The sequence below is a fragment of the Strix uralensis genome, chromosome 11 (assembly GCF_047716275.1).
Source record: "Strix uralensis isolate ZFMK-TIS-50842 chromosome 11, bStrUra1, whole genome shotgun sequence".
Lineage (NCBI taxonomy): Eukaryota > Metazoa > Chordata > Aves > Strigiformes > Strigidae > Strix > Strix uralensis.
Genome location: NC_133982.1, coordinates 22,293,945 through 22,309,220, shown reverse-complemented (window position 1 = coordinate 22,309,220; position 15,276 = coordinate 22,293,945). Strand labels below are relative to the sequence as shown.

At 42.8% G+C, this 15,276-nt stretch overlaps 2 protein-coding genes and 1 long non-coding RNA gene across 9 annotated transcripts in view; 2 read left to right on the top strand and 1 right to left on the bottom strand.

Moving 5' to 3' along the window:
• The first annotated feature begins 3,953 nt into the window (after nucleotides 1–3,953).
• On the top strand, nucleotides 3,954–9,231 carry CTXN2 (cortexin 2). Of its 4 annotated transcripts, XM_074880792.1 has the most exons (4): nucleotides 3,954–4,197; nucleotides 6,923–6,978; nucleotides 7,084–7,166; nucleotides 8,785–9,231. In XM_074880792.1, exon 4 carries the CDS (start codon nucleotides 8,839–8,841, stop codon nucleotides 9,085–9,087), a length of 249 nt encoding a protein of 82 aa, XP_074736893.1. In that variant the 5' UTR covers nucleotides 3,954–4,197; nucleotides 6,923–6,978; nucleotides 7,084–7,166; nucleotides 8,785–8,838; the 3' UTR covers nucleotides 9,088–9,231. The 4 variants fall into 4 exon arrangements, with proteins under 4 accessions (XP_074736893.1, XP_074736890.1, XP_074736892.1 ...); XM_074880789.1 differs by lacking the exon at nucleotides 7,084–7,166; XM_074880791.1 differs by lacking the exons at nucleotides 6,923–6,978; nucleotides 7,084–7,166.
• On the bottom strand, nucleotides 7,189–15,171 carry LOC141948408 (uncharacterized). The gene is made up of 3 exons (XR_012630460.1): nucleotides 14,922–15,171; nucleotides 9,692–9,844; nucleotides 7,189–7,775 (listed from the first exon to the last, which is right to left on the bottom strand). It is a non-coding gene; the product is annotated as an uncharacterized LOC141948408 (long non-coding RNA).
• Nucleotides 11,786–15,276, top strand: part of SLC12A1 (solute carrier family 12 member 1) — a 52,093-nt gene continuing 48,602 nt past the window's right edge. For 3 of the 4 annotated variants that reach the window (XM_074880787.1, XM_074880788.1, XM_074880784.1), the window contains exon 1: nucleotides 11,861–11,999. The gene's annotated coding sequence lies outside the window, so the exon portion shown is untranslated. The other variant, XM_074880785.1, reaches the window with a different exon arrangement.

Here is a 15,276-nt window from a genome sequence, read left to right as displayed (position 1 = left end):
GCACCTCCCTTGTGAGGACAGGCTGAGAGAGTTGGGGTTGTTCAGCCTGGAGAAGAGAAGGCTCTGGGGAGACCTTCTAGCAGCCTGTCAGTACCTGAAGGGGGCCTACAAGAAACCTGGAGAGGGACATTTTACAAGGGCATGTAGTGATAGAACAGGGGGTAATGGCTTTAAACTGAAAGAGTGTAGATTTAGATTAGATGTAAGGAAGGAGTTCTTCAGGGTGAGGGTGGTGAGGCACTGGAACAGGTTGCTCAGCGAGGTTGTGGATGCCCTATCCCTGGAAGTGTCTAAGGCCCCTTCCAACCCAAACCATTCCATGATTCTAATGACAGGCTGAGTGACCCTAACATACCCACCATCTCCCCCTTTCACAGTGAGGCAGTAAACACCTACCTCCTGCAGGTCTAAAGAGAACCCATCCCACCTAAGGTCTTAGAAGCCCTTTGCCCTCTCCCTGTTGGCTAGGGTCTCACCCCAACCCCAAGGTGGAGGAGCTGGGGACATACCTGGGGACATTTGCCCTCTTCATGGACCAACTCTCCTGTCCCACTCACACCAGGTGGCACTGTTGGTTTTCACTGTATGCATGCACTCTTCCACCTTCCCCAACACTAACACTGATGTGTGCTGGACTTAAAAGCTGTGATTTTCAACCTTCTTAAGCTTCTGAATCCCTAAGCTTTTCCTATTTGGAGAGTGGGCTTATTCAGATATTTAACATGGGAAGACTGCTTTGTAGAACTTGTTTTTCTGCCTCATTCCTGGCAGTCACCAGAGGAGTACCCTATGGACCCCCAGGACTGTGGACTACATGTTTGAGCCCCTGGTGAAGTCAGTATCTAGTAAGAGCATGGCCTTTGGACAAGCACACAGATTCAGGTCCTTTAAGACTACAGAAAAAGCGATGGTAGAACAGAGGTGTTTATCCTTTTTAAAACATTAAATACCCTGAATTAAATTACATAAGATAATTCCTACTTGCAACTCTGATCAATACATAAATTAATATATAATCCTCTACATAAATTAATATATAATTCTCCTTCTTTCACTGTGCCCTCTATTAGTGCTTTTATCTCCCCAATATACTATTGCCTTCTGATGATGCATGTTTTCATAACCTTGCTTAGACTTGCTTAAATTTGCTTAGGAGGAGAATTTCAACCTGATCTTTTTCTTCTGTGCACAGTATTCTTCACTGACTCTACCATCATCAGTCCATTTTAAATTTCTAGCAACTGAAAGGAGAGTTTGTTTGCTTGTGGAGGAATACTCAAAGAGCTGTTCAAAGCTAAACTGAAAAGCAAGTTATCTCTCAAAATTGTTAACATTTTCTTCACACTTACACCACCCAAATGATCCTTAAACATCAAAAAGTACTAACCAGCTAATAGCTCTAAGACTTCCTTACTGACTTTCACTCATTGGCACCCACTTGGCTTTAAGTGCCTTGTCCAACCTTAAATTAGACCAGTTGAATTTGCAATGTCAATGTACCAAATTACTAGATGATTATAAAATCTCTATTTCTGTTCAAGGGCTCTTCTTTGAGGAAACACAACACTCCCTAAAATAAGGATTGAATCAACGGCAAATATGATTGAAGTCAGATGGAAATAATAGTTATTGTTCTGTTGAATACAAAGAAGATGAAGCCTGCTAAAGAAATAGAAAGCGAAGAGTAGCGAACACTCCATTTGTCCATGAATCCAGCACAGTCGCATATACACTGCTATCCCATTTGCCTTACAGAAAATCACTGTTCCTGTGCAAGAGCAAAAGTAGTGACTTTCAAGTGAAAAAGCAATGAAATACAGGAAAATATTAAGTCATTCCATCACTTCTCCATTTTAAAATATAACATCTTGAACAGAAATAATGTCTGCTGACAACTGGTAGCTGAAGAAGGAGGCTGATTGCCTGTTAGTGGCTACCAGTTTCTTTTCCAGTTTCATTTCCATGAAAAGTGGATCTCCAACACATAAAACCAAAAGTAAAGTCTTTAAAAGAGAACATGAGTATCAGATTCCTAGAAATAATAGTGATTTCAGCAACCTCTGCCACGCCATAGTACAAGAGGGGCAATTATTTCACGGTTAAAAAGCCCCTCGACATTCACTCCGACAAGAATACCGAGAGGAAAGGATAATATCAGATCTATAGGGAGAAAGATCCCACAAGTAAATCTCTTCCAGGAAAAATGGTAGTGCAAGACCCAGTATCCATGCCCAAAATCTGACAGAAGAGGCAAGACACCTACTCAGAGTTTAGGTATTTCTACCGTCAATATTGCCCCTCATTCCCAGAGAGAGCAGATATAGTGGTCCTGGCTACTCCCCAGACCTAGACCTACTTACAGTAAGGTTCTCCAAGTATAGCAATGCTCAACAGTTATCGGAAAAACATGGATTTACGTCACTCTCCCGAAACAGTTGTGCTAGATTGAGGGGGCACCATGAAATTCTAAGCCCTTGTGTGTTTGCTGATCCCAAAATCCCAAACCATAGCTGTTTCCCTCTAGCGAGAGACCTTCATGGGGCCCCAAGTAAATCAGGGACAGGGCTAAAAAAGAAAACTAGAGCTCCTTAGGAACAGAAGAGGCTCCTTATATACATATTCTGAAAGCACAATCTTATACTATTTAAAACAATCTATTTATAAAGTCTTCATAGATCTTTAGATATGAGAGGCACTTCAAAAATTAGCTTGACATAATTTCAGCAACAAACATTGTTTACCACATGACTGATGCTGCCACATTAGAAGATCAAACTAAAAACCATTAGCAAGCGCATAGTTAACCATCGGTTTAACCATTAGTTCTGCTAGCAGGAGAAAGCTTTTTTTTTTTTTTTGAGACTACCCAGTGCTCAGAAGCCCACTGGAGACACAGTAGAAGAATCAGGCATTAAAATGGCAGGCAATGCAAACCCCTTTCCCCAGCTCGTATTAGAAAGAAAAAGGTTTAACCTATCCTAGTGTTATTGTGTGTAGCAAGAAACATGTGGCATTTAAAAATTATTTTCTACAGAACAAATTCTGCTAGTAGCTCTACGATACAGTCCTGTTCCACAGACACACGTGCATCCCTGCAAGGGTGTATTCAGCAGGGTGGCACACAAATATGGATTCACTATAATTTAAATCAGATTTGCTATTTATTAGTGCAATATACAGATCCAGCTTTGGGAAAAGAAATCCTCTTTCCTTATCCACCTTAAACACCTGCTGTTACGGCAAATGGAAGCCTCCCTAATACACCACCAGCTACACACAGCTAAGGAAAGGATGAGGAGCGAGGTCTCGGCTTCCGCACCAGCAGCGGCTCCCAGCCATGTCGCCACATGTTCTACGCCTCAACCGTCATTACTATTAAAGCTACCGGGAGGAGCCGAGGCCACACGGCAGGTGCAGCCTCGGGGGCTTTTAGCTCGCCACGCGAAGCAACGCAGCATCAGTGTGGCAAGCCCTGCTCGGCGCTTGCCGGGTGGCTGTGCCGCGGCGAGCAGGGCTGTGCCGCGGCACCCAGCGCGGCTCTACAGGTCCTGCTCCGCGCCGGCGGCGGGGCTGCGCGGCTCAGCAACGGCGCCTCGCCGCCGGCCGGTACCGGGGGTCCCGGCTCCGGGGGGCGGCAGGGCAGCTCCCCTCCTGCGGGTACCGCTGCCCCGTCCTCCATCACTGCAGGGATCTTTGAGGCCCCGTCACCCAGCCTGGGCTGCGGGGGAGCGGAGAGGAGGAGGTGGAGGAGGTGGAGGAGGAGGAGGGCTGCTCCCGCGCGGCTCCGCAGCGGCCCGGGGCCGGGCCCTTACCGATGCGCCGCACGTAGTGTTTTGCAGGAAGTTTCCACGCTCCTCAGTTTAATCCGTGCAAAGGGGGGGTTGGAGAGGAGCGCGGCTGAACGGCGATGGCAGGGGGCGGGCGGGGAGGAGGAGGAGGCGGTAGCAGCAGCGGCCGCGTTTAATTTTTTAATTAGGGCGGTTTGAGCATCTCCCGGCGGGGTCGCATCGCCGGGTGGCGAGGGGAGCCCGGGCGAGCCACCCCCGCCGCCCGGGACCACCCCCCGTCCCCCGGGGCCGGAGCCGCGCGAGCCGTCGGGGCTCCAGCCTGGGTTTTCGACAGCGGCCGAACCGGGCCCGGAGCCGCGGAAAGCTCCGCGCTCCGCCACCATGGGCAGCGCGGGCGCGGCGGAGAAGGGTTCGTAGCGCGGGCGGCGCGGGGGGGGCGGGGGGCCTGACCTTGCGGCACCGCCCGGCCCGGCCCGCGGGCGGCAGGCACCCCCGGGCGGGGGGCGGCCGAGGGGCGGAGGGAGGGTAAACGCGCAAATCTGCGCCCCCCCAGGGACGCGGGGCCGGTGAAAGTGAAGGCTCTGCGTGCAACCCTACAGCAACAATTGCTCTGCAGGTGCTCGCTCTCTCGCAGCCTCCAGCCCCGGGGAGGCAGGCAACACTTTCCCACGTTCACAAGTTCAGGATGATGCTAGTGAACGTTTTATTTTCCTGTCCCTCTATATTATCCAAACCTAGACCACGTATATGAATTCACAGCACAGGAGCTCTCGTCCAACAGAGACTCCAGGCTTGCGTATTTACGAAGGATGAAATCTCATTTCTGCAATTCATTGCTTGTCTGAAGGCTGGAAGTGTCACTGCCCGGCTGCTGCTTCTTTGCAGGGGAATGCCATTCATGTGAAAGTGTTGCCTGCACCCTGAGTGCTGCAAAAGCACTGCCTGTTTTTGTGGGGCTTTGCTCTCCTTGCAGAACAGTTAGCCATGCCTTCATCTGCTGGGCATCCATGCCCTGACCTTCCTACCTTACATCTCCCTGTATGCTGTCTTAGAAACCTTACCCCAAAGAGACAGCCTTCTCCCCAGCAATTCCGAGAATACAGGCATGCAGTGTGCACAGGAGCATGACAGGTTGGCTGTGTGGTCACAGAGCTGTTTTTGCAGCATTTCTGGCCATGTGTTGTTAACTCAGATGGCTTAGACCCTTTGGACAATTCCACATTCTTGCTGATTCCTGTTTCGTTAGGTCTTTTCCATTGCTAATCCTTTTGCCCTACCACCTCCTATGCCCAATTCCTGTAATAGCATTCCTGGAATACAGTTCAGTTTCCTTGACCAGATAGCTAAGTGTAAATGAAGTGCTGCTGAAACTCCCAGAGGATGCCTGTTTATGTCCCTAACCACACCAGCACCTTTTCAATTCAGGTTTGCTGTCACTGAAACACAAGCCTGGAACTGAAGCTATTCTGAAGTACTTTCAGAATGACCAGATCCATGAACCAGCAGCTGGGCTGCAGACATCCAAGGGGAGAACAGATGGCAACTGATTTAGTCCATTTTGTTACACACTATCGTTTATGAAGTGAGTTTGCAGGCACCTGAGGCTTAATCATGCCAAGAGGATGAATGCTCCCAGCTTGAGCAGACGTTACGGGTACTCATTTCCAGTACTGAGCCATTACAAAAAAAAAAAAAAAAACCTATAGGGGTTTCTATGAGGGAAGGACTGAAACCCAAAATACAAGGAAGATTATTGAGGAAGTCTCTATTACAGACTTACTGGCTACTGTCTTAATCTTCTCAGTATCTCCAAAAACATAGGGGTGAATGCTAGGTCTAAAAAAACTGACGCCCAAACCACCAAAAAGCTGGGGCTGGGATCTTCAATCCACACCAAAGATTGGCAGAGTTGAGCTGGTGATGCTGCTAGAATAAGAATTTCAACATCTTTCTTCCAGCTGCCTCACAATACTTAGAGCTCATGGTGTTCCCCTTCACCCTCCACAGGTGCAGCCAGCACCCCCAGCTCATACCTCTGTTCTTACCTCAGGGGTCTATGTGCCAAGTTATTTTCCTCATTCCTATTTTCTCTAGGACTCCGATTGTTTCTTCTGGCCTCACAAGGGCCTCCAATGGCCTTTTATTTCACAGCAGGATGTTAAAGAGCCTTTCTTTATGCCAGTGTTTTTATACAGGCAATAAATCAAAGGATGAGTAGAGTCTTGACCTATAAAAAGAAGTCAAGAGGGATCAGTCTGAGGCCAGCCCCTACAAAATGACTCTGCAGATTCTAACTGATATAATGCCTGTCCCCATCATACTGCCCTAAAGGTTATCTTCAAGGATTTTTGGATCCAGGCCATGTTAGTATTCATGGTCTTCTGACTCACAACTTGACACATACACTGCAGCAAATGAAAGGGTGTCTGACTAACTGGGAGAGGACATCTAACCTGTATGCAGCACTAAAATGTGAAAACAGTAAAAAGGCACTCAAGGTCAGTCTTGGTACCACAGTGTTGGGGATACATAATTAGAGCAAAATGTTCTGGGAACTTTAAGGCTTCAATTACAATTTCTGAAATTTGGGACAAGGAAGAGAAGAACTTAAAGCTTAAGCAAAATGGCCACTCTTTTCTCATGCAGCTGTTTCAGTCAAATTCTTACTACTCCATGTTCCAGCATCAGTCAAGCTTTGCAGAGATCTGTCCCATAACATCTCCTGACAAACTCATAACATACAAACAAATCCCACTAATTCCAGTGTGTAATCTGAAAAATTAGTAAGGCTGGAAGTCATATTCTTGGAATATGACTTTCTACAGTGAAGAAATGTCACCTCAAACACATACATATTTCTCTGGACTCAGCTCAAATGCAGGGTTCTCCATGGCCAGCCTGTTCCCAAGATTTCTCTCCATGTCTTTCAGGATAACAATCAGGTTTTTGGGTCTGGCTTTCCCAGGTAGTGTCTACATATCATTTTATAAGCCTCTAATTTAATTTTTATAACCCAGTGTCCTAGGACTTCTGGAAGGTAATTTTTTTCCTTGACTGGCTCGTGTTCAAATCAACTGATTTGTGACATAAATTTGTGATATTGAACTTTCTGTGATTTTTTTTTTTTCCTACAGAAGGTCAAACTTAATAGAAAAATTGGAAGTATGCCCAATGAAAATCCGTACAGCAGGTGGGCTTTATCGATGATGTATTTTCAGAAAATAAATATTGATTGTTGTTGACATTACTTCTAATTCCCATAGGCTATGTCTGGATCTTTTCTCCAATTTAACAGGAATTAAACCAGCATGACCCAAAGAGCAGAATATCATTCAAAACAAGGAAGGATCTCATCCACAGCTCTATAGAATAAACATGGTTGGTTGTTATGCTCTGGCAAAGGGGTAAAGACTGTAATAGGAAACCATATTATTTAATGCCTAATATATTGAGGGTTATTGGAAAAAAGAAAAAGACTTGTGCCTTGTCCTTTTAATCCTTTTTTTAAAATTTTCATTCTTTAGCATAATATTCCAAAATCCACAAATTCTGAAGTGAGGAAGGAGACACCAAACAAGATAAAAGTTCTGTCCATTTCTGTCCTCTGAGGAATACCAAATCTTATTTTTAGTTTTCCTGTTGTTACTAATTGTAGCCTGACTCAGGATATGGCTACTTTCAGGCATGACTGCAGTACAGATACTGGAGCTCCCTTTAAACTGGCTAGCAGCACAGGTACCTGAAGCAGTGTAGCCATGGCAGCACAGAGCTCTGGGTGGCCTAATTACTCTGCCAAGAAATAAATGGATACTGGGAATTCCCTGGGGAAAGATGGATAAATTTTTAACAAAAAGACTTTTCCCCCGAGGCGTGTTAGTTAAATAGGTGTTAACAAGAGCCAAAAAACCTCAAGCTCCAACCTTAGAATAAAAATGTCTTTGTCCTTTGGCACTTCTGATGTCCCAGTCCTTCCAATTCTCCTGCTGCCTATAGAGACAAAAGAAAGATCTGATGGAAAACCTAAAATAAAGCAGAATGATTCCCACCACCAACTAAAATCTATAAAATCTCCTTAAAAAGACAAAAATGAAAGTCTCTCCTGGCTGGAAACACACAGAGCTCTCCTGGTAGCAATGGTGGGGTGGAGATGCTCAAGCATCCTGCCCCTATAGGACACACATCAGGGTCAGTCCCCTGAGCTCCATGAGGAGCATGTTCAGACCTGGTGTTTACTATGCCTGTAAAAATGTCAGGATATGTATGTATTTAATGGGGAAGACCAAGGAGAAGAAACAAATGAGAGCAACATTTAGGGGAAGGGAATTTACTTCTGTTACCTCTTCTCCCACTGATCTTTCCTCATACACAAGAGTGGACATGTATAGAGGAAGGTGAAGGGGCAATTTTACCAATATGCTCGCTTTCTTACAAACTCAAAATGCACACAGCATTTTTCTGAAAATGGAGCCCAAGACTTCACTAAAATTGCACACAGAATGTTTCGTTTTACAAGTTGAATCTATTTGTTTAGGTTTACAAGCTAAATGACATGAGCAAAACCCACATTATTTGGCTGAAATTCCATCTGAAGTCAATGTGAGCTTAACTAGTTTAAGGACTGAGCCATAAAGCCATTTCAGAAAATGTACTGGTTTCTCCAGGTGGAGACCTTGGTGAGTATTGCCAAACCAGAATCTGTAGGCTTGTGCCCAGTCTGACAAAGCACTGATTGCAACAGCCACGTGCTCAAATTACTCTGTTTTGAAGAGGCAGAAAGCCAGAAAATTGTGAGTTTGCTGTCTCATAACAGAGGCCAGTAAGTGGATGGTGTGTAGAGGCTAAAAGTTGCGATTTTACCACATTAATTTAAATGTGAAAAAACAACAGGACACTACTAAAATCCAGGCTGGTTTTCATTTCGAAATGTTCATATGCTACAGCTCGGATATACACACCCATTTAGATCTAACCAAACTGATTCTACTTTTCTATGCAGGCAAAGAAGCAATAGAGGTGAAAATCCCACAGAGTCACCAGGATGTGATGCCCAATGATGAGCAGTAATTACTGCAGCAACACTTCAGCCAGCATGAGTGTCAATGAAATGTCTGCCTTCCCTCTGACTTTAGAGCAAAAAACTGGCTTTGCCTTTGTGGGGATTTTGTGTGTTTTCTTGGGACTTCTAATTATCAGATGCTTCAAAATCTTGCTCGACCCCTACAGTAGTATGCCTTCCTCTACATGGGAAGATGAAGTTGAGGGGTTGGATAAAGGAACATTTGAATATGCTCTTGCATGAAAACTCACAGAATATCCTGCCTTAAAATTGTTGTTGATTTCATTTTGGAAACCAACTGTTGTTAATTTGTTATACATATCTGCCTTTTGGAGATATGTTGGTGGCATCCATTTTGTTAAATAAATATCTGTTGCAAACTCAAAAGGCACTTCATGGTTTTTTTTATTTGAGGAACAATGGAACAGTAGATAAGAAATGGTTAACAGCAAAGAAACACTACAATAAAAAATTCACTAGAAAGTTATCATGGCCAAAAAGTATTTTAAGACTCAGATGATATCTGCCTCTTCAGAGGAGAATCTCATTTCTACTGTATCTCATGACAGGCTGGAGAGAAAGGTGAAGGACAAAAGACAGGCTCATGAATGGTGAATGCTTAAGTGGTAACTCCCTCCCCTCCTCATTTGACACAATTTTCTGAAGCTTAGAGACTGTGATTGTATACTGAGAATACAAATGTGGGGAATAAAAAATGGTTGTGGCTCAGCAGAAGTGCCTGCAAGAGGTGTGTGTCCATGTTGCTGAGATGAGAGGAACAAGTGTTGGTCCATGCTACCAATAATAAGGAACTGACGGGAAAGCTGAAGATCAATTGCTAACTCACCTCTGACCTTCCAAGAAGAGCAGATCCTGTACTACTGACTGTTTATAGGGAAAGTGTATGTTGCTTCTCCTGTGTGAAACTTGATGTGGTCCTCTGCAATCAGTGTGTAGCTCTCAGGAGAGTATTTTTTTGATAGGTCTCTGTTCTCCTACTCTGCAGCAACAGAAAGTCAAACAGAATTAGTGGAAGGGAAACAAACATCATTAAGGAAATTTTTTACTCTACAAACATTCAGCAATACAAAACATACTACCTGCTCAGAACTCCAGTCCAAACCACACCGCCACAGTCCCAGTCCACCAGCATCTCACATATTGTTAAAAATTTTAGGTGAAAGGGAAAAAGTAAATGTTAAGTAACCAATCTTACAGTCTGGCTGAACTGGTCAAGTCATGCCATTTTTTTTACTCCACTTGGTTGTGGAAGATGATTCAGTTTGAACTGGAACTTAAACTGTCTGGTTAACAGCTCCCAGCAGTAGTTATACCAGCTTGGCAAGGCCGAAGCAGAGACAGTCATACTGCATCCCCATTTGTACTCAGCCCCCGAAAGGGACAGGGGTCCAGAGCTGATGGGAGATCTCTCTACTCTCCAGCCCCTCTCCACAGCTGGTTCTTCAGTTTGTGCTCCTACAGCTGTGCACAGTGTATGATCTGGACTGTCAAGCTGAAGAATTGGTCATAGGAGATCCTATCAAGGCAGAAGAACTAACAGTGAAAGCAGAGACTCAAATCTGGGTATTCAAGGTCACCCTCGTATACACAGCTGTTTAGCAAGTGTGACAGTACTTGACAGAAATTCAATTCAGTTTTTAAGAAGGTTGGCATTAGAATTTTAAGCACTGTCACTTTTGCTAAACGGCTCTGTTTGCAACAAGGAGCAAAGACAAGGAGATCAGTTACAGCAGTTGGTTTCTTTTGCATGTATTCTGAAAAATACATATTGCCCCTTTTGCCCTATATACTAGGCAGAGGCAGTCAGTGGGACAGCAGACCACAAGTGCCATTTGGAACATGAAATACTTGATTGTACAGGGAAGGATGTGAATATTCTGTCTGAAGAATATAAGAGAGGAACAGCCAACACTAATCTACAGTGATTCATTTGAATTATAAAACATAAAAGAATTTTGTGAATGTAAGAGTTTTTAAACTGCTTTGGATTCTGCATTTTAAAAAAATGCCAGACCCTCAGAGATTCAGTATATTGTATTTACCCTAGTTAATTTAACCACAAAATCAAAGGTAGATATCAGTAGACTGATTCATGTGATCTGTTACTGCTGGATAGGATCACCCACTGCAGAGACCTGACACTGTCATTCTCTTTACATACACCTAATCAGCACAGCTGAGCTCTGTGCTGTCAGGTTAGAATGCTGAAGGTACTTAAGTTATCTGGGTTAAATATAGTTCAGTTATCTCTAAACTACACAGCAAACATACCCAAAGAACCCCAATACTGTCTTACTACTTTTGTTCTTGACTCAATCTATTGCTGGAAGCAATTATCAAATTCCCTCATGATTACAAAGCTTCATCATTTCCTGCCTGCCCTTCTCTGCACCCTCAAAAGACAAGGGAGTCAGCCTTCCCAGAAAGAATACACAGAACATAATTTTTCAAAGGTTTTCCTTAAAAATACAGAGTAAAACTTTGAACGGGGTTAGGAGCAAATGGTTCAAAAACGCATGTAGGACAAGGGGACCCACCAATGTTTGATCCCGCTGACTCCACTGGAATCTTCTGCATAAAATGTGCTGAGCAGAAGCCTGAACTCTTGTTATCTCCGTTACTATATATGCAGAACTGAAAAATAGAGAGATCATGATCTGTGCACAGAATCAGGCATAGCTGGGAGGGAAATGGAGATAACAAAAGTATTTTCAGGCCCATTAGAAATTTTGCAATACCATAAACCCAGTCATTGTAATGGATAGGTACATTTGCTGGTTAATAGTTAACAAGCTAGAATGCCTCTCTAAATCACCACCTAGAAATGTTTTGAAAGAGAGGGATTGGATGGTCTATTCAGTATATTAAGCAGGAGGAAAATCTGGCCAATAAGGCAGAGTCTGTAATGCCTCAAAGAGAGGGACACACTCATATGCATGAATAAAAGAGGCAGATTGTCCTTCCCTAAAAACACAGGATTGAATGGTAAGTTAAATTATCCTGAATAAGGTAAACTTGATTATTTATGTGCAGTGTTAGAATACTAAACACAAAATTAATGGCAAATAACAGTTGAGACACCTCTGGAAATACACTGTGAAAATCAAAGTATTATTTTCAAGAACAGCAGAAAGGTAAGAGACTTTTCTTTTCCTAGCAAAATAGTAATATTATGGAAATAAGACAGTGAAATTACAGAATCATTTTACTTGGTAGCAAAAGTCTCATTGGCATCAAAGAATCAGGATTTCATTCAGTCATAGAAATGGAAACAAACCTAGTTTCACTGACCTTAATGACAAAAGATTTGTTTTTGTCCTTCATGCCTGAAGATGAAACACTTCCTTACAACTTGAAAAGGCTGAAGGAAGCAGAATGCTATCTATGATCAGAAATGTGTAGTAGTAATAATAATAATAATAATATTGATCATCCAAACCCCGCAGAAGTAAAATAAACTAAATAAATGTAACATATTGCTGTGAGGCTTACAAAACGTTAAGCAGGAAAACCAACATAAATATGAGGGGGTTATAAAGTGGTATCATAGCAGAAGAGGTGACAGCAGAATATTATCTATAGATGATGAAAGAACTGAGAAAATGTGCTTTAGCTATATCTCACACTGAAGATGGAGGACATTTGATTATCAGCTCTTCAAATTATAATTTTGATATGTGATTTTAGAGAAAATTTATATTGCTGAGATATAAACATTGATGAGATATTTTATCTTTCTGTGCCAAGGGGCCAAATGCATTTCACAAAATCATTGAGAAATTTAAATTGGAAAAAATCTCTGGAGGTCATCTAGTCCAACCTCTTGTGAAAGCACAAAACTTTAAAAAATGCCTCTAATGGGCTTGTTTACCCAGATTTTCAGTTCATATATTCCTTTATATAGATATATTTTGTTTCTAAAAGTTTCTGTTTTACATACACTTGCAGAGTTTCAAAGTCTAAGCATATTCTGTTTTAGTCAGTTTGAACAGACCTGGACTCCTATGGAACTATACAGGTCTATACAATCACACTCCCTTATCTCCTTAGAAGTATGTTTCAAGACATATGGATTGCCATTGTTTCAACAGCTCATTTCAGGGCCATCTAGGCCATGCTGTAAGTTGCTGCAATGGTACTTAACCCACTAAAGGCCTTATATTTAAGTGCCTCTTTTGCTCTTGGGGGTTTTTTTTGTTTGTTTTTTTGAGGGGGTCTGTGGGGCAAAGTGGAGGTGGGAAGCAGATTGTACAACTATCATATGTTCGCCTCTCTATGGGCTGCCACTCAGAGGGACCTAGACAGGCTAGAGGAATGGGCCAACGGGAATGTCATGACACTCAACAAGGACAAATGCCAATCCTGTACCTTGGACAAACTAAACCCCTGCACCATACAGGCTGGGGCCTCACTGGCAGGAAGCAACTCTTCTGGAAGGGACCTGGTGAGCAGCAGGCTACAGAGGAGTCAGCACCATGCCCTGGGAGCAATGAAGGTGAAAAGTGTCCTGGGCTGAGTTAACAGGACCACAGCCAGTAGATCAAGCAAAGTGATCATTCCCCTCTATTCAGCACTCATCAGACTGTACCTAGAACCCAGTTTCTAAATTTGTCTACTTGTCCCCCGCCACATGCCCATGTAAGAAAGATGTTGATAAATTTGTGTGTGTCTGATAGAGGGCCACAAGATGGTCGGAGGTAGAAGCCTTTGCCCTATAAGGAAACAGGGCTTGTTTAACCAGAAGAAGAAAAAGCATTAGTGGAACCTAAGCAGCGCCCCCATACTTCCATGGAGGTTACTGACAAGGCAGAGCCATGCTCTTTGCACAGCAGAAGAGTGAGAGGTGATGGTAATAGAGTGACACATGCAAGGTCCCAAATGGATATAAAGGGAAAAAAAAAAAAATTGAGGACAATTAAGTAGTAGAACAGGCTGACAAGGCAGATTGTGGAATCTGCCCTTAGGAGATGTCAAGACCTGACTGGTAAAAGCCCCGAGTAACCTGATTTACATTCAGTGTTCCCTCTGCTTTGAGTGGGAGGTTGGACTAGATAAGCCCCCAAGGTCCCTTCCAATCTGTGCGATTCTATGACTTGCTACAATTTCTTTCAAATCATCTTAAAGGGTATTTTGAGTGTACAAATATAAAATTGAGTGTAAAATTCTATGAACCTTCCAACGCCTAGGACTATTTTTAATATTTCTCAATAATTACTACTTTACCATAGTCATTTATTTCCTCCATTATAATTTAGGAAACCCAATGCTATTTTTGGATCTGTTTCAGTGGCCTATTTATTCCTCCATATTACATTAATTTTATTTACTTAAAAAAAGAACAATTTGCTATATCTTAATTGCCTGATCACAAATTGTCGCCATCCTGGAACTACTGAAAACTTAAAGCCTAGCTTTTGTAGTTAATTTAAAAAAATGTGTTTGATTCAAGCTTTTAATGCAAATTTAATTTTAGACTATGAGAGAAATATACATGGTAGCATAATACTTAAGTGGAACTTGAACACTAAATGGACTTCATGGAATCTTGTGTCATATCCCTTGTACTGCCTACACTTTCACTGGCTTCAATTAAACACTGAATTATTAGAAGAAACACTATATTTGAAAATCAATTTTAGGTACTTGGAATCTGATCCAAAGCCCATTTTATACAGATAGTGTCGCAAATCCTGATTTAGGGTTCTGCCAACTATGCCAGTTTGCCGTGAATCCTGATTTAGGATCCTGCTGACTGCCAATTGCTGACTGTCACAAATGTGTGATTTAGGTCACTTAAAGAATCACCATCAAAAGCATTAGCAAAAGTGGTTTTAATATGATGTTGTAAAAGTGTGACTTAACAAAGTTCAAGGGGAAGGTTCACTCTATTACTGTATGGCACAATCATTTGAACAGTGATTCAAAACTATCAAGGCACAAATCAAAGTTACCAAGACAAAATCAAAGTTTCCAAGACAAAATCAATGTTACCATATGTTTTGCTCATTAAGGATACCAATTAAACTACAAGGTTATGTGTGCTATCAGTCGCTTACCAAAGATCTGTTGCTGGCAAAAGGTCTCTCTGCCTTGATAAGCAACCTTGAGAGGTGTCCCAACTCAAGGGGAGATCACTGCCATGCAGCTAGGCAGCATAGCAGGGAGAGCTCAAAGAAGGCTCACTTAGGCTGTCATATTTATGGAATAAAGTGGTTGGCTTGTAGTCAAATTACATGTGATGGAAAAAGTATTGCATAAGACCCCTTGTACTCACAACTTCCTTTGTTCCTCAATAAATGAGTCTTGGAAAAGCCACCTGCTATTCATGTGTTATTCACATGATTGGTATTCCAGGCTCACGTGCATCAATGCTCACTGTGCCACTCTGCTCCTTTGCGGGTTTTCAGAGAG

Coding starts and splice junctions, on each gene's coding strand:
- CTXN2 (XM_074880791.1), top strand. CDS start 8,839: ATGATGAGCAGTAATTACTGCAGCAACACTTCAGCCAGCATGAGTGTC.